The following is a 24,377-nucleotide window of genomic DNA, read 5'->3' as shown; positions in this document are numbered from 1 at the left end:
AGGAAGTGCCTGTGTCTGAGCTGGTCTTGTAATGCAGGGGGAGGGGCAGGAGGAACAGAGCACTGCAGTGTGTAGACAGGAGAAGATATTCATGAGAAGAATCTGCCCTGCCCTACCATAGTTAGAAGATTAAGGTCGGATCCTGGGGCAAACAAAATTGTGTACACCAGGACTGATAGGGCAGCTTTGAATTATATCTGTGAAATGCTGTATTTTTGTTCATAACAGTGAATTAGAGAATGTGTTATTTTGTTATCCTGAGTATATTTAAGAATCTTGTCTTCGTGGGAATACCCCTTTAACCTAAAACTGGCTGCGTCCTATCAGAACAATCAGCTTTGTTTAGTGTCTGAGCTGTGTCCCTCTTATTGCTGCTTCTTCAGCATTTGTAGCTAGAAATACAGGGCCTTATAACTAAGTACACATATATATTAGCATCCAGGTATAGTGCAGTTAAGGTTGGTCTATCTGGGTAGTCTGAGGCAGTAAATAGGTTATGGTCTGTGTCCTTGGAGATCTAGGGCAATGGATGGGATAAAAAAGCATATAAGTTTTAAATAATTGCTTACCTTGGGTTCTCTTGTTTGTTAACAACTGTAGTGGGCCACACGATGAGACCAGTTGATCACCGGTCAAAAGGAAAGGAGAAGAAGCTCCTCCCCTCCCATGAAACCGACTGATAAACAAATCTACGGACTCCAGGTCTCATCAGCAGAGGGAGAGGAAGTCGCTATTGCAGCACTGAGGTAATCTAAGGGTACATTCAGACTGCAATGGTGGGCCGGCGGTGGTACAGTGCCACACATGTGTGGTACCATTCTGCGACGTACAAAAAGATCATGAGCATGCTCTATCTATCCCTGTGTGTGCTGCCGTGTCTGCGCTGTTCTCTATGGAGGAGGGAGGGGTTACCTCCTCTCCAGCGCACAGCGCTATGGCCGCCTGGCTGCGGCCGGCTGAACATACAGCTGTGTGAATGTACCTAAGGGAGATAACAAACAAACTACTGGATATAGGTAACAAAGATAATAGGCAAAGTTATTTTACATCCCAAGAGCTGTTGATTTGTGAAAAAAACCCTATACAGTTACTCTTTAATGCATGGATATTGCATGGATACATAATTTTAAAACTGTAATAATAAAGAAAAAGTTGTTTTAAAGAGTGCCGGGGTGTCCTATATTCTAGACATGCTTGACCTGTTGCTCCATGGCTAAGTAAGAATGGGAATATTGTTCTTGTGAGGGGTCCGTTTTCATGATCACCAACACTGATCAAACTAAGTACAGGTGCAGTTCCCAGGTTAAGGGTGGCGCCAAAGCTATGCTGGATCTGCCAGTCACCGTCATGGTGTCACCACATGTAGCTACTCTCCGTAAGGCGTGGTGCACCCCAATGGGAAATAAGTCCAGTCTGGGTCTGCAGTTAACAGTTTCCATCTTTACTGAAGAAATATAGGTGCAAAGCAATACAAGCAAGGCATAGGGCTGACCTCTCCAATCTCTTCCCTGGCAGGAGAAGGGTTCTATACTGAGGAAAGTCTTGGGCTAGCTGTCCTTCTCTTTCTCAGAAGGTCGGTAGCCTGGTCAAAGGCTAGGAGCCCATTGTCAATGGCAGAGTATCCCTGTCTCAGCCATTTCTGGTTGCTCAGATAGACTGGCAATCTTTTTCTCCAAGCTCTGTTCCCTAACTGCAAAACACTAAGGTCTGTTCTCTTTATATACTTTCTACCAGGGGAGGAGTGGATACATTTTAGCACAAAAACAATGACAAAGTGGTTCCCTTAGACTGACATTGAGTCCCCATAATATTTTATGGCAACAAAATTCTAAAGTGTAAACAACTTTCCAGACAACAACTGTCTTTCTAAAGCGCAAGCAGTCTGCTTGTCTGGTAAACAAGTCAGCAATTTCTCTCAATGTTCATTAACCCTTTCTACTAGTCTATACAGATACAGTACTAATAAACAGAACATATATAACAAAACAGTAAAGATTAATGCAAGTTAACGCTCCATGTAAAAGAAAGTAAAGAGTGCTGACTTTGTACATGGGAAATATGACAGTGTCCACAAATGTCCAAAGCTCAATTACTTTGTTACAGGGCACTACACAGGCCCTTAAAGGGGGTTTCCCACGAAAGAAAATTCTCAAATCCCAATCCCCTAGTGATATTTTTATACAATAAATTTTATCCCCTTACTTTACAATTTTACTCTGTTTTATTGCTGTTAAGGTTCCTTTCACTCCCTAGGCTGCTCAGTGTAAAATTACAGGGTGTGGGCAGGGACTCTTTAAGCAGACACATTGGGGGTCATTTACTAAGGGCCCGATTCGCATTTTCCCGACGTGTTACCCGAATATTTCTGATTTGCGCCGATTTTCCCTCTATTGCCCTGGGATTTTAGCGCACACGGTCGATTTTGGCGCATCGGCATGCACGCGGCGGAAATCGGGGGGCGTGGCCGAGCGAAAACGTGACAGATTCGGAAAAACCGCCGCATTTAAAAAAAAAAAAAGTGTTGCGGGACTCGCGCTTACCTTCACTAGGAATAGGCCGGTGTACTTCAGTGCATTCCGGCGGGCCTCGGGGAACTTCAGCGCAGCAGCGCCACCTGGTGGACGTCGGATGAACTACCTTAGTGAATCGCTGAAAGACCCAAATCCATCCCCTGATGAAGTCACCGTGAGTGACGGAACGCGTGGGGTGGTAACGCCTTTACCCTGTTTGCTCTGGTGTCAGCTCTTTTTCAGTAGCCATGACTGCTCTAGACCAAGATACTGGTACTTTCATAAGGAACACTTTGTCATGGTTACTTTGAATTGATTTTTGATCCATGCTGTATTGTCATATGGTATGCATTAACTGTTTACATGTCTATATCTAGTTTGATGTGTCATACTTATTGTTGAGCTCACACTGTTTTGACTTGTGCAATCAGGGGTCGAGTGTTGGTGATTTTATTGTATTCACCGCACGGAGTTTCTAGTGTCTTTGTTACACTTTTTAAGTGATTTTATATTGTGTGTCTGGTCTTTTGTAACTAATAAAGTTCATATTTTCTATTTATTCTTGGGTTGTTATGGCACATCTTTCTTGGGAATTGTTAAATCCACCGCAGAGAACGCGCCGCTGGATCGCGAATGGACCGGGTAAGTAAATCTGCCCCATTATTATCCATCTAGTTCTGTGGGGTGACAATGTAGTTACATGATCAGGGTACAGGTGTATATACACTTTCATCTGGCTTCTGACATTGTGCAAACAGACTAACACATAGAAGAAGAGGTGAGACACATCAGAGAACATCAGATGCATATGATGGCTATTACCCAGAGGCTGACAGACTTTTACACTGTCAGCTCTGCTACATTTTTGTTCTCAGAGATATGTGCCTGCCTCCCCTTTCCTCCAGATAACTTATCTGCCTGTAGTTTGTAGCTTGCAGCTTCTCTTTCCTCATGATGAGGTGCTGGCAGGAAGTGATTCAGTGAGTGTCAGTGAACTCCTTGCTGTACTGGAGGGGGCGTGGCTACCGGCAGAGAGCAGAGACAGACAATCACACAGGAATTCAAGACGGCGGACACTCAACCCTAAGTCAGAAGTTACAGTGTTGTGGCTTGGGGCAACTGAAATTGTGTAGAGCAGGACTGGTTGGACTTCTGTGAAATGCTGCAGTTTTTGATAATAACAGTTAGTTAGAGAATGTGTTATTTTGCTTTCCTGAGTATGTATAAGAAACTTGTCTTTGTAGGAATCCCCCTTTAAAGAGAATCAGTCACCGCTACTAACACATCTAATTTTGTCTCAATTTTGGGTCATCTTTACTTCTAACTGCATGTTCTGCCATTCCTCTGTTATCTCTATTACACTGGCACCTGGTTGCTACCAGTTGGTGGTATGTACCTGCAGTCTGCTCATAAATTATTTGAAGGAGTATCTAGGAAGAAAAGATTCTGCAGAATTCTTTACAGGTACAAGAAGAGGTGACAGTTTACATATAAAGGGATAGAGTTATCCCCATTATATTTTTTGTTATGGTTGCCCATGTGAGTGTTTTAGTTCCTTTGCAGCAATCATACTGCACAACATTGATCACTGTTTCTGAAGTTGAACAACTACTGGGCTGTTAGATACAGGGGAGATGTCTAAAATCTAAACAAAATTAGAGATGGTGGAGAACTTCACTTGTTACAACAGGGGCAGAATGTGACAAGTATGTGGAGGGGTCACAGGAGGCGGGTGTGGGGTCACCTTGTTTTGCAGTTGACCTCTTAGTGCAGGATGATGCTGGAGTAGAGACGGCAGGATATTAGCTGACACTGAGAAATCCAGCAGGGGCCAGAGGTGGGAGGAGGAGGAGAGTCAGTGTGTGGAGGGGTGAAGGAGGGGGTTCATATATCATTGCCAAAAGAGAGAACTGGGGGGGAGGGAAGATATGAAAGAAATGTCATCCACATGCAGCTTGTATTGGAGGAGGCGGTGGCTGGGGTCCAGGGTGCAGGACAGTGCCCCCTCTCTGGGCTCTCCTCCCCCTCCCCTGCTGCTCCCTCTCCGGCCACCCAAGGGAGTGACCTCTGCTGCTTTGACAGCTCTCTAATACCTAGCAGAACAACCCTTCAACGACACGCCCCCCTGTGCAGGCATTGGCTGCGGCGCCGGTACCGCCTCCGCTGATTGGCCCGTGCCCTCACCCCCCTCCCTTATCGAACGTTCAGAACTCCGAGACAGACAATATTCTGTTACATTGTAGCAAGATGGCGACTGTCATTCACAACCCCCTGAAACCGTGAGTACAAATGTGCACGATACGCGTGTAACCATATGAACAATAGCAGGAGCTGTGCACACTAGTGCGGTACCGCACCGCCTCCCACTCTCCAGCTTCTTCTATTACTCGGAGCTGCAAACTAGTGCGATGGCAGAAGTAGCTGCGGCTTGACAGCAGCTCAGTTTTAGAACTTAAGGCAGTCATGACAATTGGGGGGGTCCTCTATCACCCACCACCCATTGATGTCCCCATAGATCTGGGGACCAATCTCCTCTTCTCGGCGAGATCGCAGCTGCCACTAACACTTTATAAACCTGGATACAAAGCTGGAGTCATATTTGCCCAATACGCATGAATCGAACAGTTATAATTCTTTTTTATAGAGGCAAGGAATTTGTGTGTCCGTCTTTAGTATGTGGATGGGACTACTGTGTGCATGCTTGGATAAGTTTGTATGGTATGAAGTGCAGTAATGAGGAGGGATCTGTCGCTTTGCATCTCTGTCCTCAGAACTGATACACTGACAGCAAAGGATTAGTGTCATTTACTAAAAGCAGCTCTGAGATGATTTTCAAGCACAAGTTTTGATCAGGATTTGTCTTGTGGGTTTGTTCTGTAATGAAATACATGTAGATACAAGGGCTGATCTGCACTTTACATTATATGTGTATCTGAAGCTATTTTATTGCAGCAGGTGACTGTTACTACTAATCTGTGCTCCTGGTTGTACTGCCATAGAGCTTGTACAGCATCGCTCTGCGCTTCATATTTGTAGCACACCGAGGCTGCAGACACATGTTGGGAAATTGCTGCGGGTTACGCACAGCGTTCTAGCCTGCGACTTGCCCTAATGGGTAATAGAATAATAATAAATCTTTTCTATAGCGCCATCGCAGTCTGCAGAGCTTTACAGATCATGGGTTACATGTACAAACAAAATAAGTCATTACAGAGTAATAACATGGTCAGATGAAAAAGTGATGGACCTGCTCACAAGAGCTTACAATCTATGACAAATATATATACATGAGTATTCATACAAAACTCATCCACGTGTTGCAAAGACAACCCGCAGCATAATTTTATTCAGTATAAGCTGCTTGCCAATTATTGTAGATGCAGATTATAATTGAGGAATATAACCTTCAGTTCTGTCACCTGCATGCAGTCCCCATGAGGGAAATCTGACACACCCCTATATAGTCAGTGGGTTCCATCACAAGCCACATGTATCCATCATGTCAGTGGTCCAGCACTTTCACAGTTCTGCCTAGTCAGATGGAGCACAGCACCAATAATAACTGGGATTAAAGGGATTGTTTTCAATTAGAGAAACATGGCCGCCTCCTTCTGAAAATGGCGCAACATCTGCTCATGGGTTGTGTTCAATATTGTAGCTCAAAACCAACCTGTGGACAGTTGAGGGTTTTTTCTAGAGGAGAGCAGCAATATTTTCCATGTCCTGGACAACCCCTTTAAAGAAGACCTCTCACACTAAACACATGTTCCCTGTAGTAAATACTTAAGTCTCCATGGCAATTCTAGAACATCTTTGTCTAAAATTTTGTGTTGTGGTGTTATTTGTTTTGGAAATGTAAGAAAAAAATGACAACTGGGTTTTACCAATTGGTACTATTTTTGAAAGCCAAAACCAAGGGTTGTGGCTTATAATGTATAGATTGTACTCGTCTTTGTTTCAATCCAACGTAAAGGAAATCTACCATCAAAATTAATCATGATAAACCAGGGACATTACTAATAGATCTAGGCACTGTGACTGTGGTAATCTTCTTATATTTGTTATCCATTGCCTCCAAATTATGATAATAACTGGGGCGGTTCCCAGAGCCTCTACATCTGCAGTTTAACAGGTTGTTACACTGTTTCACCCTCCCATTTGCTCCCTCAGGACATCCCACCATCCCTCTTCCTCATGTAATCTCTGTGCAGCACAGGAAGTTTCAGCACACAACATGAGAGGGGAATTGGTCCATCACAGTGTAACAGCCTATAAATCAGCAGTACTGAGGGGCTCTGGGAACCGCCCCAGTAGCCTTTAAGGCTCATGAACATAATTTTAAGTTAATTTTAGAAACCCATTCCTGTCCAATCCGTTCCGACAGCTCCAAAATGTGTTTGGACACTTCCTTTTGATACGTGTCAATTTATTCTGCAAGACCTTCACATTACAGGATTTTAAGAATTATTATTCATTGCATTATAATATTTGGTAATAATTGTTCTATTTACTAAAGCAATTTACAATGTGCGCTTCAATACTTCACTATTTCCAAGATTTATACTTATAGTAAGTGAACAGGAGAATTCTTATGGGTCAGAGACATTTCTTTTTGCGTAACATTGGATGCTTTTTCTTTCTTTCTTTCTTTCTTTCTTTCTTTCTTTCTTCATTGTTTAGTTTGTTTATTGGTTTCAGCTAAAGAAAAGTAAACAAAAAAATGTTTGGTAAACTCTACTGATGAGAAGCAAATCAGAGCTGTGGGACCCTAGTTTTGTTTTAGGGCTTTATAGGAAACCTACCATCAAAATAAAGCAGGATACACCAGGGACGCTTACTCATAGATCCAGACACAGTGGGGCTCATTTACTAAGGGTCCGAATGCCGCACTTTCGTCGGGTTTCCCGAATATTTCCGATTTGCTCTGAATTGCCCCAGGATTTTGGCGCACGCGATCGGATTGTGTCGCATCAGCGCCGGCTTTCACACGACAGAAATTGGGGGGCATGGCCGTCGGACCACCTGACAGATTCAGAAAAACCAGGGAATTTAAAAAAGAATTTGTGTCGCAAGATCAGCACTTACATGCACTGGGACGGAGAAGGTGAACTCCTTGGGTTAATGGACCCAAGGAGCTCCCCCACCACACCGGAGCTCCTTGGGTCCATTAACATAATTTTAAAAGTTTATATTATGTGTAACACATATAAGAAGATTACCACAGCCTGGATCTATGAGTAAGTGTCCTTGTAAGTGTCACGTTTTTTAGTTTAAAAAGGTTGTTGGCAACCAATAATAAATTTTACCAGAGTAATTAAAAGACTGTTATAGGGTCACCCACTCTGTACTTACCCTGGTTAAAGGTCTATGTTGCTGTCGGGAGCTGCGGGTTATATGACCAGTTGGCAGCAGGACTCAGGACTTCCTGTGACATTCTGTATCCTGCTGGCTTCCAGGGGGATGTGCAGAAATTACTGTTCATGATAACAACCTCCATATTAGTGGTTGTAGGGCTTTAAGATGTCCTTGACAAGCTTCCTTCCTAATCAATTCACAAGTACTTAGAGATCCACCTGAAGAAGGTCTCATGTACCAATTAGTGATTGTTCCATAAAGTAAACTACCCAGGGGAGGATTAGGACTTCCATGACTATGGGCTGTATGAATATAATTGCCCCTACAAGTCTGGAATCACTTCCTACTTATAGTACTAGAATCCAGCTTCTTGTTGAATGGAGGATGTGTCCCTTTTGCCTACTTTCAATCTATGCATAGTTTTAGGACCTTTGGAGGACCTGAAATGGCTGTTATGTATTCAGAATATGAACAGGTTTACTAGCATTTCATGGGTGAAGGTCCTTCTTGATATAAAATTTGGTGAGTGGTTTGGGTGGCCATGAACCTACTGCCCAATCCGCCTATATCAGTGGTGGCAAACCAATGGCACGGGTGCCAGAGATGGCACTCAGAGCCCTTTCTATGGGCACCCAGGCCTTCACCCCAACACAGACTTTGCCAGACAGGACTCAGGGCTTCCTCCTGCGGTCCAATACAGCTCAGGACATGCCATGCTCAGCGCCATTTTAAAGCAGCATCCTTGGCTGCCAGGGCTACAGGAGAAACAAGAAAGTTTGGATAGAGAGAGATTATTTTTGGAGCTCCTGGTCTGGAAACCCAGATTCTTCTTTTTCAGGGGACTCTGCAAGGAAGCTACAATCCAAATTTCTCCATCATATTTCTATTATATTGGTGAACCCAGGACACCAATACGATTGAAACCTGTGATATAGCAGAGGTCAATAAGTTACAGCTTAAATTGTCATGTTGGCACTTTGCAACATACAAGTGGGTTTTGGTTGAAGTTTGGGCACTCTGTCTCCAAAAGGTTTGCCATCACTGGCCTATATTATAGCCTGCCATTGACACTACCATTGGCACAATGTAATTGCTGTGGGTGACCTATACTGGCCATTACAGTACCATCGATGTACCATACTAACAATAACTGTAAATGTTACTTTTGGCATGTTTTCTGCAGTAATGTGTCAGTTTATACCATTGTTATATACATTTGTTGGAATCATTGTCACAGTACAGCATACTATCTGTGGCAAAGTAGTTTATCCCCATACATGGGAAACATTTCCAGAGAGTACCATAATTTCTCTGGTGTATTGTATTTTGTGTGGCGATGTAGCGGAAACCAGACCATTTGTCACTATATTTATGTAAATTTACTGGAAACATGGACAATGTTTAGTGTATTTATTTTTGTGTCAAAAACCCCCCACAGTTACTTAGAGGTATTAATTACAATTGCTGGGAACAGGGGTGTAACTACAGCGGTAGCAGCCATAGCAGCTGCTATGGGTCCTACGTTGTCAGGGGGCCCCGGCATCTGACCTCAGACACTAAAGAGTGGAGGATGTGCACATTGTACAGCATAATATTCATAGAGAGGGATGGGACAGCAAAACGAGAGGATCTCTCATCTCTAATTCCTGCCATGTACTTGTCCCATGTGGTCAGCAGATACTGGGACAGATCTGTGTAAGAATATGTCTTATTTAGTCCTAAGAGGCAACATAAGCGACTAACTCCCCCTCTATGGCACTTGGTGAAGGAGGGGGACTGTGGTGCTGGGGTGTGGAGTGGGCTACAGCACCCGTCCACTGTCCATAGCCTGCGCCATTTCCTGCACAATTCTATGCCAGGCATCTTGCAATGCAGCTGGCACGTGAGGGGTGAGGACTTGGGTTCACAGGAAATCACAGGAAGGGGAAGGGGGCAAGGACAGCTATGCCATATCACAGATTTTATGTAATTAGTAATGTGGTTTGGTTAATCAGGGTGCTTATGTGATGACCAGCGTGCTGTTAGTATTTCGCATAGGAATGATATGTTTTAGACTTTTCCTATAAAAGCAACGTATTCCAGCTTCTGAATGGAAGGCAAAATTGGCTTATTACCAGGATACGCTCTGTACCCAGCTTGCTGGAGCTTTTGGCGAGCAGACACCTGCTGGCCGCATATCTGACCAGGAGGCTCTTCTGCTGCTCAGCGCTTAGTCACCTCCTCCGCCGCTTTTTGTAAAATTGCACTTAAAATTTACTTAAAGGAGATCTACCATCAAAATCCAGCATGATAAACCAGGGACACTTACTCATAGATTCAGGCACTGAGACTGTGGTAATCTTCTTATATTTGTTATCCATGGCCTCCTTCCTTCTAAAATCAACTTTTAAAATGGTGCTAATGAGCCGGAAAGGCTCCTGCTAGTGTTACCAGAGCCCCTCAGTGCTGTAGCTTCACAGGCTGTAACAGTGTGCAGTGCTGAAACATCAGCTATAGGGAGGAGGAAGTGCTGAGGGAGCATGAGGGTGAGAGAAACTCTGCACAGAGGGGCTCTGGTAACACCTCCGAGAGGGGCCCTTCATGCCCATTAGCATAATTTTAAATGCTGATTTTAGAAGGACAGAGCCAACGGAAAACAAATATAAGAAGATGACCACAGTCACAGTTCCTGGAGTAAGTGTCCCTGGTTTATCCATGCTCGATTTTGAGATTGGTAGGTTTCCAATCTGAGCTGATGTGTCCACTGCTACTACTAGCCCTACACAGCTGGACATCCCATCATGTTCTATAGTGTATTGCTATTTCCACTATTCTACCACTACACAGCTGGACATCCCATCATGTTCTATAGTGTATTGCTATTTCCACTTCAAGCTGTCCCTGGGTTACATACAAGATAGGGTCTGTAGGTTTGTTCTTAAGTTGAATTTGTATGTAAGTCGGAACTGTATATTTTATCATTGTAACCCCAGCCAGAACTTTTTTGGCCTCTGTGACAATAGGATTTTAAAAATGTTGGATTGTCATAAGAATCAGGATTAACAATAAAGCTTCATTACAGACACCTGTGATATCTGTTATAGCTGTTTATTGTAGCCTAGGACTAAAGCACAATAAATTACCAATATCCAGAGGTCCGTTTGTAACTAGGGGTCGTATGTAAGTCGAGTGTTCTTAAGTAGGGGACTGCCTGTATTCTACCACTGCACTGCTGGACTTCTCCTGGCTTATCATTTTCCATATTACTGCTACTATTTCAGTGATGCGATAGACATCTACTGCCTACTTTCGTATTTCATACTGTGCTATTTTGGTTGGGATTTGGAGCCTTAGCCCTTCACAAGGTAAGCATAACACAACTATTCCTTTAAAATTCCCCCAAGAGTTAGGTTTTGGACCTGTTTTTAATGTGAAAAACGTAAAAAATGCCACATTGCACTCCATTATATACACTCACCGGCCACTTTATTAGGTACACCTGTCCAACTGCTCGTTAACACTTAATTTCTAATCAGCCAATCACATGGCGGCAACTTAGGCATGTAGACATGGTCAAGACAATCTCCTGCAGTTCAAACCGAGCATCAGTATGGGGAAGAAAGGTGATTTGATGCCTTTGAACGTGGCATGGTTGTTGGTGCCAGAAGGGCTGGTCTGAGTATTTCAGAAACTGCTGATCTACTGGGATTTTCACACACAACCATCTCTAGGGTTTACAGAGAATGGTCCGGAAAAGAAAAAACATCCAGTGAGCGGCAGTTCTGTGGGCGGAAATGCCTTGTTGATGCCAGAGGTCAGAGGAGAATGGGCAGACTGGTTCGAGCTGATAGAAAGGCAACAGTGACTCAAATCGCCACCCGTTACAACCAAGGTAGGCAGAAGAGCATCTCTGAACGCACAGTACGTCGAACTTTGAGGCAGATGGGCTATAGCAGCAGAAGACCACACCGGGTGCCACTCCTTTCAGCTAAGAACAGGAAACTGAGGCTACAATTTGCACAAGCTCATCGAAATTGAAGAACAGTAGAAGATTGGAAAAACGTTGCCTGGACTGATGAGTCTCGATTTCTGCTGCGACATTCGGATGGTAGGGTCAGAATTTGGCGTCAACAACATGAAAGCATGGATCCATCCTGCCTTGTATCAACGGTTCAGGCTGGTGGTGGTGGTGTCATGGTGTGGGGAATATTTTCTTGGCACTCTTTGGGCCCCTTGGTACCAATTGAGCATCGTTGCAACGCCACAGCCTACCTGAGTATTGTTGCTGACCATGTCCATCCCTTTATGAGCACAATGTACCCAACATCTGATGGCTACTTTCAGCAGGATAATGCGCCATGTCATAAAGCTGGAATCATCTCAGACTGGTTTCTTGAACATGACAATGAGTTCACTGTACTCAAATGGCCTCCACAGTCACCAGATCTCAATCCAATAGAGCATCTTTGGGATGTGGTGGAACGGGAGATTTGCATCATGGATGTGCAGCCGACAAATCTGCGGCAACTGTGTGATGCCATCATGTCAATATGGACCAAAATCTCTGAGGAATGCTTCCAGCACCTTGTTGTATCTATGCCACGAAGAATTGAGGCAGTTCTGAAGGCAAAAGGGGGTCCAACCCGTTACTAGCATGGTGTACCTAATAAAGTGGCCGGTGAGTGTATGTTAAATTAAGTTTACGGTTGTACCTCATTTTCTACACACAGTTAGTATTTTATCATGATATCTAAACCATACAATTTAAGAAGGGATTATTTTCATTTTCTCATGACTGTACACTATCACACTTTCATATTTGCCTTGGTGTGGGAAGAACATGTCAGTGTGACTGGGTGACCCACCCGCTTTTGCAACCAAATAATTCTCCTTAGCCGTTGTGCTGCCACTTGATCTCTGATTGGACCGCCTACTGGACTCCTAGCAGTATAGATAAGTCAGAGAGTTAGTCTATTTATAATATTTACCCACAAATCCCCTTCTTGAAGATTGTATTATATGATGTACGTTAAAAGAAGCTACAGTAAATTCTAAAAAAGTATGTGTGTAGCATTGGGTCCAGGAGTTGGCAGCGTAGACTGTGATAGAGTAGGAGTTGTTTTATTTGCTCTGGTTATCATATTGTCTTTACTGCAATACCTCCCTCTAACTGATAAGATATTGGTAGATTTTTTTTCTATGTGTGTGTGTATGTATATGTGTGTGTATATATATATATATATATATATATATATATACAGTATTTGTAGCAAATGTTACAATATTGTTGAGTATTAGAACAATCCCCTACTTAAAGGGAACCTGTCACCAATGACCTAATTTACACTAAAGACAGGTTACAGAAGCCCATCACACCTGCAGTGCAAATATTCCTTTCTACCTTCTCTAAGCATTTGCATTACAATATAATTGTGTTATAATTTACCGTGCTCCCTGACAGAATCCTTTGTGTAGTCCCAGGGGTTGGTCTTTGGATTGGATGCATTTCAAAAAACAACATGTGACTTGTCTGTGCTGCTGAATCCTCAGCTTTCACAGGCCCCACCTTTGTGCTCCTGTACAGCTCCTCCCTTCTGCTCCTTCACAGAGAACACAACCTGCTGACATCAGTGGGAGAGGGAGGAGCTGTACAGGAGCACAAAAGGCCAAGAGCTCAGCAGTCTGCTGCACAGACAAGTCATGAAATGCATCCAAACCAAAGCCCAACCCCTAGGACTACACAGATGATTGTGACCGGGTGCAAGGTAAGTTATAACACACAATTATATTGCAATGCAAATGTTTAGAGAAGGCAGAAAGGCAGGTGTGCACTGCAGGTGTGATGGGCTTATGTAACCTGTCTTTAGTGAAAATGAGGTCCCTGGTGACAGGTTCCCTTTACAAGGGCCTTTAACAATGAGTAATTTGTAGCAAATGTTATGATATTGTGGTGTATTAACATGATCCCCTACTTAAAGGCAACCTGTCACCAGGGACCTCATTTGGTACTTCACTTACGGTACCTTAAAACATAATCAATATTAAATCGGTGGGTGCCCTACTATGTATCAAATAATGTAAGGGGTCGTAGCCAGCGGCAGATTTGTTGTTCCAAGAAATACTCAGCTTCACTCTGAATGGCAGAGCATGGGGGCTTAGGCTGTGGTCACATGGTGCTTATTTGCTGTATCTTTAAACACATTGCAAAATGCACATGTTCTTGCATGTTTACCATGTGTTTATTTAGTTTGAATCAATTTTTCTTAATTTCTGGAGGTGTAAGCAACTGTGAAAATGTTAACACGGGTGCTTACACTTCCAGAAATGAAGAAAAATGGATTCAAACTGGCCAAACACATGGAAAAATTGGAAAACCGTGTGCATTTTAAAAGGAATGTGTTTATGCACCGTGTGACCGCTCCATGATGCTCCAGGTTCAGCTATTGCTGTATTTCTACAACCTCCTTCTACTTCTCAGGGTTCTACTTCTCCTGCCTGGATCCTGCCTTGGTGTCTGTGGGATGTGTTATTGATGGATGTGATGCTGCCAGCCATTGCTTACCATCTCATACTAAATGTACATATGTACGTGATACAGGTATAGAAGTTGTGTCTGAGGATTATCAGTTGTAACCGGACTTCATTCACTTGAATGGGCTTAAGCAGCCAGACACAGCACGGGGACAAAGGTTACAGTGTTTATTAATAGCTGTATCTTCCCGCTGAGTGCTACACAACCTTCGTCCTTGTAATCGGCATGCATTGTCTTGGGAAATATGGCTATGGCTGACAGTGTAGATACATGTGGGTGTAGGTCTGTGCCAGGGCCAGATTAAGGTCGGTGGGGGCCCCTGGGCGCAAAACATGGTGGGGGCCCCCATTGAATGTAGTCCATACAGGGAACAGCAATCGCTATATACCACTCCCCAGCAATAACTACATACAGCCTCCCCATTAATCACTATATACAGTGCCCAGTATTCACTATTTATAGCCCCGACATCACTATATACAGATCTCCCCCAGCAATCACTGTATACAGCCCCCCAGTAATCACTATATATAGCTCCCCCAGCAATCACTGTATACAGCTCACCAGCAATCACTGTATACAGCTCCCCCAGCAATCACTATATACAGCTCCCCCAGCAATCACTATATACAGCTCCCCCAGCAATTACTATATACAGCTCCCCCAGCAATCACTATATACAGCAGTAATCACTATATATAGCTTCCCCCAGCAATCACTGTATACAGCCCCCCAGTAATCACTATATACAGCTCCCCAGCAATCACTGTATACAGCTCCCCAGCAATCCCTATATACAGCCCCCTCAGCAATCACTATATACAGCAGTAATCACTATATATAGCTCCCCCAGCAATCACTGTATACAGCCCCCCAGTAATCACTATATACAGCTCCCCAGCAATCACTGTATACAGCTCCCCAGCAATCCCTATATACAGCCCCCTCAGCAATCACTATATACAGCAGTAATCACTATATATAGCTCCCCCAGCAATCACTGTATACAGCTCCCCCAGCAATCACTATATACAGCCCCCCCCAGCAATCACTGTATACAGCTCCCCCAGCAATCACTGTATACAGCTCCCACAGCAATCACTGTATACAGCTCCCCCAGCAATCACTGTATACAGCTCCCCCAGCAATCACTGTATACAGCTCCCCCAGCAATCACTGTATACAGCTCCCCCAGAAATCTTATATATAACTATATACAGACTCCCTATAATAACTATATACTGCCTCCCTATAATGACTATATACAGTCCCCTTTAGTTTGTGGGAAAACCCCTTTAAGGAGTTGAGGGGGTATAGTTTCACACTGCCAAAAGTCCAAAAGGAGCATAACTTCAGGGGCTGCAGAGGGTAAGGTCAAACTGCGGCCCAGGAGCTGTAAGGGGTCCATAAGGTGAATTTTGGGGAATCCTGGTAGAGTGCACATCTCCAATTCCTCTGGTAAAGTCTCTGGATGCTTTACCTTTGTCCCAAACTGCAATGATCAGCTGTAAGATGTCTGTAATGAAGCTTTATTGATATTCCTTCTTCCCATTACAGCAAAAAATTAGAAAATCTTATTGACTGAGGGACTAAAAAAATTTTTGTATGGAGCTACAATTATAAAATATACCAGTTCCGACTTACATACAAATTCAACTTAAGAACAAACCTAAAGAACCAATGCTGTACATAACCCGGGGACTGCCTGTACATGTAAATATATCATGTCAGTTAGGATACAGGACGTCTCATACATTCATGGCTTATAGTAGCCACTACCCTTTTTACATGGAAATCTAAATATTGAAATTGGAAATACATTTCTGACCTTTTTCAACAACTTGAGTGAACTTCTTATCCAGGTTCAGAGTAAAACTTTGCACCTTCATGTGCAGTTACATTAAAGTAATCACACGGATGCACATGACTGCAAGGCATAATAACAATTGCGCTTATCTTGGCTGTTACTAACCACTTAGATGGTGCAGTCAATGCAAACAGTGGTATCTTAAGAGTTTACAGGAAATATGATTCCTTCTTTTTCTCCATCTGCATCCTGTATCCAAAGGCCTCCAAATCTACATTGGTGAATTTTTATTGAGCTACGAACATGGAGCCCCCAAAAATAAAATAATGGTGTTCTCTTACTTAACCGGTTCGCGACCGCCCGCCGTGTATTCACACCGATCGCGGGTGTTTTTACAGCGTGGGCTGCCGGCAAAGCTGCCGGCAGCCTCAAACAGATAGCGGCGCATGGGCGCCGCCATCTTACCTGGGATCGCCGCTCCCCGTGACGTCATCGGGGGGCGGCGATCCGTCTCCATGGTAGCCTCGGGTCTTCGGAAGACCCGAGGCTATTTCATTTTAACCCCTTCATTACAATGTGCTGATAGCACATTGTAATGAATGAGGAAGAAAATCCCCATATACTGCCATACTGTAGTATGGCAGTATATGATAGGATCGATCAGACAACCTAGGGTTAAAGTACCCTAGGGAGTCTGAAAGATAGTATAAATAAAAATAAAAAAAAGTTTAAAAAAAAAAAATTATAATAAAAAAACCTAAAATTTCAAATCACCCCCCTTTCCCTAGAACTGACATAAATATAAATAAACAGTAAAAATCATAAACACATCAGGTATCGACGCGTCCGAAAATGCCCGATCTATCAAAATATGATAACAGTTTTTCAATGCGTTTAACCCCGTAACGGAAAATAGCGCCCAAAGTCGAAAATGGCACTTTTTTGCCATTTTGAAAAATCTAAAAAAAATCTATAAAAAGTGATCAAAAGGTCTTACAGTCCTAAAAATGATATCATTGAAAATATTATCAAATTTCGCAAAAAATGACACCATACACAGCTCCGTACACCAAAGTATAAAAAAGTTATTAGCGCCAGAAGTTGGCAAAATCAAAAAAAAATTTTTTGTACAGGAGGTTTTAATTTTTGTAAATGTATGAAAACATTATAAAACCTATACAAATTTGGTATCCCCTTAATCGTACCGACCCAAAGAATAAAATAGATATGTCATTTGGGGCGCTCAGTGAAAGACGTAATATCCAAGCCCACAAGAAAATGGCGCAAATGTGTTTTTTCACCATTTTCATTGCATTTGGAATTTTTTTCCCGCTTCCGAGTACACGGCATGGAATATTTAATACCATCATTATGAAGTGCAATTTGTTACGCAGAAAACAAGCCGTCACACAGCTCTTTATGTGTAAAAATAAAAAAGTTATAGATTTTTGAAGGTGGGGAGTGAAAAATGGACATGAAAAAACAGGAAAGGGCCCGGTCCTTAACCGGTTAAAGGACATCTACCACCAGGATCAATGATTGTAAACCAAGCACACTGACATACTGGTGTGTGTCCCCTCCGGCAGGTTCTGCTCTTCTTTAAACTTCTTATGCCCTTGTTTTTAAGAAAAAAAGACTTGAAAAATTATGCAAATGAGCCTGAGGGTCTCCAGCCTCCATTAATACCTATGGAGTCTGGAGGTTCATTTGCATAATTTTAAAAGCCTATTTTTGTAAAAACCAGGGCATAAAAAAAAGAAAAGCGGATCCTGCCAGAGGGGGCACTCCCCAGTATGACAGTGTGCTTGGTTTACAATCATTGATCCTGGTGGCACATGTCCTTTAAAAGGGGTTGGCTACTTTTCCTTGTGTTTTTCTTGTAATGTATGTGTAAGTGTTGGGGTCAGACGGTAGGTGTTCTCCTTAAGGAGACAGTGCCAATTAAGGCCACCTTAAAGGTGTGTGGAGACTTGAAGCCATAGATGCTCCACTAGGGAATTCTGGGAAGAATGCAAATAAGTTTTCCAAGGTGTTAAATGGATAACAATACCTCCTTCTGCTACCTTGAAAGGCAGCCCCCTTAACATCAAGTATGACCTACAAGAAGTCTAAAAACATGATGTGGGATTAAGCCAAACCAGTATATCTATTCCATAAGGAACAGACTCCCAACTGTAGACAGCACTGTTTCCACCTGGTTGGGTCTCCTCAGTACAGCGTAGGGAACTGATTTGGCTATGTGAGAGGCTATTGTCTCTCTGGGGTCAGACAGTAGGTGTTCTCCTGGTCTATGAACAATCTCCCTGCCAGGCCATAATCTTATATTCATTAATACTGTCATAAGGTCCTGGCAGGGTGATTGCTCATGGACAGATAGAGATCACATGATCCTCCATCAGGAATGTCTGGCTAATGAGGTAAAGACAGGAGGCTTCACTTTACATATCAAGAAAGTGGAGCAGAACTACTAATAGATGTATATTGAAAAATTATATATTAACCCCTCATTAAAAAATTATGAAGTAAAGTTGTCAACCCCTTTAAATTTCATACTATCTCAATATGGGGCAACTATGAACTATGATCCCCATTATATATTGGGGGAAATGTATCAGAAGTGTCTGAGAACATAACTGTTCAAGTTTCTCATGGAAACCAATCAGATCTCAGCTTTTATTTTCCCACAGCAGTTTATAAACTGAAAACTAAACTCTGTTGCTTATCATGAGCAACAATGTACACACATTTTTTCATACACCGCATAGTGAAAAGTTAACAGCCATGTTTTTAATTGTAAAGATCCCCTTTAAGTCTCTGCATTGCACTGTATATTTTCATACTTTCTGCAGTACAACATTCGTCTAACTCTTGCTTCTTTTTATGATTAACCATCAGCTAATTATAAATCCTGGACCGGGGTCTCTGGCACCCATTAATACAGACACTTTGCTTTGCGTTCTTGTAGGACAACATCAACTTTATCAAACTGGAAGGTTTTCAAGGGTACCCGTTGCTTAGCAGCGAGAGCGCAATGTCTAACGCTGGTCATCTCAAGGTTGAGTGTCGAGATAATTCACCACAGCGTCGAAACATCTGAATAGAAAAGTGTGAGGAGACTTGATTAGAAATCCCTCATCTACTTCAGGCTAATGCTGGACTAGCTGGCTTGGTTGTGGCGACAGTAATTACTCGGAGACAAACATCTGACTAAACTTTTAACATGTCTTTTATCCCTTTGCAGCACCTCCCATAGTTCATAAGGCTGCGTTAGTCTTTGTTGTGACCGTAGATGTATTAACACTTCTACAGCTACTTATGGAGTGAACGATTATAAATGACGTGTGGTTATTATGGTGTTACTGTTCTGGTTCACAGAAATCACACAGATCCTTTCACCATTCAGTAGAGCTTGCCTTTGAGGCAAAAAAATTGCACTTTTCTCACATGAGTTTCTGAAAAAGTTTTTCTTTTTTATGTTAATAAAAGGCCACTTTTACTTCTCAGCAAACATTTTTTGGTATACTTCCATTATTCTTGTATTCTTTAGAAAAGAAATACTTTTGGTGGCAGTCTGAGCTCAAAGGGGTTGTATCCAATTAGCAAGTTATCCCCTGTCCACATGGTCTGAATACTGGGACGTTCACTGTTCACAAGAACGGGACCCCGAAACCATTGAACTGGGGTCCCTTTCTCACTTATGGGTTGAACAGAAGGTCAAGCATGCATCCTGCAGCTCCATTCAGTGCTATGAAATATTTTCAGAACTTCAGAGACAGTGAATAGAAGTGACGGAGAAACTGAGTGCTGAGCTTGTTCTCCAGATCACCAGGGGTCCATTCTTGGGATCAGTGGGAATCCCAGCAGTTTGACCCTTGACAATCAGCTTGTTACCCCTACCCTATGGCTAACTTGGTGAATTTCTCTAAGGACTTTTTAAATCTAAGACAAGATAAGAGTATAATCAATATAAATGGACAGGTTTACTAGTGCAGTCTACTACTTAGACCATGTAGACCAGGCAGTATTGAAATCCAGCAAATTCAAGTCAATTTCTCTACTATATACAATATAATGAGCCGTAATTTTAGAGAAGACAGATCAGACAATTCGGTCCGGCCACCCAATGGACTTATTGATTAATTGGCAAATTGAGAAAAAGTTAATGATATCCCCATTGCTGTTATTTATTCCTAACCATAACGAAATGTTTCTGCTTTCATAGGTCCTTATAAGGCATCATTTGTCTCTTTTGATCTGACAAAGTTATCATTAATGCAAAATAAACAAAAGATTATATGCTATAAGCTATATTCACACTATTGTGTTCCCACTGTACCATAGCACAGCGGGCACACATCGGCGCTGGAGAGAGGAGGCCCCTCTCCATAGAGAAACATGGGGCACGGTGTCGTATTCTGGGGAAAGATAGGACGTGTCCTATCTTTCTCCCGGCTACGGAGCGGTACAGTGTCGCACGTGTGCTGCACCGCACTGCTCTCTTACGGCCCGGTGTGCTCATTGCAGTCTATGGGGGACGTATATACGCAGCTGCTCGCAAATAAGCTTACAGTTTTAATTCTCTTTTTTCTGAAAAAGTTTTTCTTTTTTATGTTAATAAAAGGCCATACGTCACCCATACGGCAGCGTGAATATAGCCTTAATCCGTAAATACAATGGGGGAGATTTATTAAGACTGGTGTTTTATATGCCAATCTTACATTCCCCCTGTATGAACTCCTCCGGCTTTTCAGACCAGGTCAGACGTTATGGAGATTCCAGCTATAGTCTCTGATGGTTTTCCGGTGGAAACTAATAATGATAATAATCTTTATGTATATAGTGCCATCATATTCCATAGTGCTTTACAAATAAGCACTTTTTTAAATTTAGTAGGTCAGGGAGTTCACGCCTTTGCCCACCCCCGCTCAAGCTCAGCTCCAAAATGGCATCAATGGGGATTTTTACATACCTTCTCTGCTAGAAAACTGGTGGAGCAATCATAGTAAATTTTCCCCAATCGGTCTTAACTTTTGGGACTCCTTTAAAGTTTCTAAAATGAATACAGGTTTTACTTAGAAGTTACATGCTGAGCTCAACATCCTAAATTTAGAATAAAAATATAAAATCATGCACCTGGTTTCCAAAAAAATGTTTGAATGTACCACATGTAGTAAGAGGAGATAAAAGTGGGAAATTTCCTATGGAGTAACTGAATGTACTTGTAGTTCATAGACCACAGAGGGGGCACAGTCTTGTGCCAAGACTTTGTAATACTGTGTCATTAAAATGACATTACTGACATTATGGTTCTCAGATTTGATCCCATCAACAGTGAGGGCCATTAGGGCAGATTTATGAAAATGAGTTAAAAGAAAATGAGTCTTTGTTGTCTTTGACAGCCAATCACAACGAGGAGCTAGCGAGGAGCAATAGGTCAACAACCCATGAGAGAAGAAGTCCGTGCAATCAGACATCTACCATGGAGGACACATGGGGGCAAATTTACTTAGGGTCCGAATTGCGTTTTTCCACCAGGTTTTCCGAATTTTACCGTTTTGCGGCGAATTGCCCCGGGTTTTTGGCGCACACGATCGGTTTGTGTCGCATCAGCGCCGGCTTGCATGCGACGAAAAACAGGGGCCGTGGCCGTCGGAAAACCCAACGGATTCGGAAAAATTACGCTATTTAAAAAAGCAGCGACACCTGGTGGACATCGGGAGCACGACCTTAATGAATCGCTGGAAGACCCAAATCCTCGTCGGAGAACTCGCCGCTGGATTGTAACAGGACCGGGTAAGTAAATCTGCCCTATGGAGTCCATTCAGTAGCCTTCATCAAGACCTAAGTGTTTGACTATGAGGGTCTCAGTACTGGGGGGTAGACTGTTAACAAGAACAGTGGTCCTGTGCCTGGCATTTAAACATAATGATGGGCTCCAGTGCACATGGCCATTACACTTTAACAAAGATAACCGAAGTCTGGAGAACATTAGGGGGCATTTATCAAGGCCAGTGTTGATATGCCCCAGTGGCAGCAGGGATGCTCTGAATTCATCACAACGCCATTCCTTGTCATAAATTATGCACAGGCAGGAATACCTTTAATGATCCTCTTCACATAATGGGGGGATGGGTGTAATCATTTCATAAATTGTGATAAGCATATAAAAGACAGTAAATTTACATCTCCGATATACCATCCCCTATGCATGTTACTGTGTTTTGGTAAAAAACGAGTTAAAAAGATTAGGATCCTGAGGATTAATAATCCAGAACCATTAATAATGCACAGCTATTGAGCCATGGATAGCTGCCATTATATCTATCTAGTGGCTGACTCCCACCTTAGCTGACTGTAATGAGATCGCTGCCAGCAGTGCGTGGGGTGTGTGAGATGACAGGGGAACTGTGGGGAGTAGAAAACTGTTCAACCTTTTTCTTTATGTGGATGACATTGGTCGGAAGAAAGGGATACACGGAACACTTTGTCCTGCAGCGCTCATGTACATTGTTATAGGGCCAAGGATTCTGGGGCCTTGTGTATATATGTGATGCTGATATGTTACACTATGTTACCAGACTAAGGGGGGTTAAAGGTATAGATGTCGTGGAATTTGTGATATGTACCATGATATGCCATGGACCCGCAAGCTTTAACATACATAATTTTCCATTTCCAATGGCTCTATCCTATAAAAATACATTCCATTGCCATAGGCAGCGCCAGTCTGTAGTGCTCTGCTTATTACTGGCGGCTTCAGAGCCAGTTACTTGTCATCTTTTACATTAGTTACAATGGTCGCCCAGGAACGAAACAATTTTGTAACCTAAGGGATCGCTGTATGAGAAATATGTCAAGACTCAAGTATATCCCGCCTTGAATGAAATACTACACTGGAGATTTTCTTCCCGGCTAAAATAGGATTATGGATAGTGGGTTTAACTTGTGTACATATAAAATACTAATAGATACTTTTTTTACTTTAGTGCAAAATGCTTTACAATATGATCCAGAATGACGGTGTGTTCCTATCATAGATAATTATGGCATACCACAACCCACAGCATACTGCCCGCTCCATTATAGAAGAAGGACAATTATACATAAGTGCAGGGGTATATAAATGGTCCATGTGCTATGCCATAATGATCTAAGATCGGAATACTATTGTAAAGCATGTTTAACAATTTTTTTTTTGTTTGAAAAAGTTCACATTAGTATTTTCGTATTTACATAAGTTAAAGCCCTTTAAGTAAAACCCACTATCCATAACCCAATTTTGGATGTGAAGAATATCCCCGACTATATAATTTGATATGTAAAATAATGGAAGAGCTTCCGTGCTCCTGTTTTTAAACAGGGAAGAGGAGGAGGTAAGTCTATATTTATTTCTTTAAGCACACCCCCCCCCCCCCCCAGTCACCTCACTAATTCTTGTTTGTCTCGGACAATCCATTCAAGGCAAGAAGTAGAACCCTTCGGGTGCTGCCACACAAGGCGTTCTTGGACTGTTTTTGGACCGTTTTTAAACGCATGCGTTTTTGTATGTTTACCGTGTGTTTTGCTGGTTTTAATCCGTTATTACAGATGCCTATGCTTGCTTTTTCAGTCCCATTCAAATCGATCCAAAAACGTCACACGCGTTGTCCGAATCCTTCGGATCGTCCGTCGGCCCTCCCCCGGTTTGTGTTGTGTGAAAGCTGGTGCAATTGCGACACAATCCGATCCCGTGCAATGCAATCCCCGCCGCGATCCCCGAATTCGTTCGGAAATGCGCCCCTGGGACCTTTGTAAGTAAGCCCCAAAGACTATAGCTTATAAGGATCTGTTAAAATGGTTGTCTGACGGATGCAAATCGGCTGTAAAAAAGAGAATTAAAACTGTAAGCTTATTTGCGAGCATCAGACCTTAGACCTACCCCCCCCTCCGAGTTTGCTCCTGTCTACAGTGATACATTTTAACAATCAAACTAGATTCCACGACTGCGTTAGACAGAGTGTTTAGTGTTTTCTTAGAAGTACTCATTGTAACAAGCCCTCATCTGCGTCTGTGAGCATAAAATCGTGTATTTAATCTGATTTTCATTAACTCAGTGTTTTGTCTTGTAACATAAGCATCACAGCCAAAATGTTCTCATGCTCGCTTAGGTTCTTATCTGCGTGTGTCTTCCTGGAACGCACATAACTCATCTAAG

General features: G+C 42.6%; 1 protein-coding gene across 10 annotated transcripts in view; it reads left to right on the top strand.

The window, feature by feature from the left end:
* The first annotated feature begins 4,696 nt into the window (after positions 1 to 4,696).
* DPF3 (double PHD fingers 3) overlaps positions 4,697 to 24,377 on the top strand; it is a 141,871-nt gene continuing 122,190 nt past the window's right edge. For all 10 annotated transcript variants that reach the window (XR_011848830.1, XR_011848829.1, XM_072115617.1 and 7 more), the window contains exon 1: positions 4,697 to 4,789. Coding sequence is in view for 8 of the 10 variants with exons in the window: in XM_072115617.1 (XP_071971718.1) it covers positions 4,758 to 4,789 (32 nt within the window). In the remaining 2 variants the exon portion in view is untranslated. The remainder of the gene's footprint in view (positions 4,790 to 24,377) is intronic.

This window comes from Engystomops pustulosus, chromosome 7 (assembly GCF_040894005.1).
Source record: "Engystomops pustulosus chromosome 7, aEngPut4.maternal, whole genome shotgun sequence".
In the NCBI taxonomy this organism is placed as follows: domain Eukaryota; kingdom Metazoa; phylum Chordata; class Amphibia; order Anura; family Leptodactylidae; genus Engystomops; species Engystomops pustulosus.
Note: the sequence above shows the minus strand (reverse complement) of the source record. Positions and strands in the feature narration are given on the sequence as shown.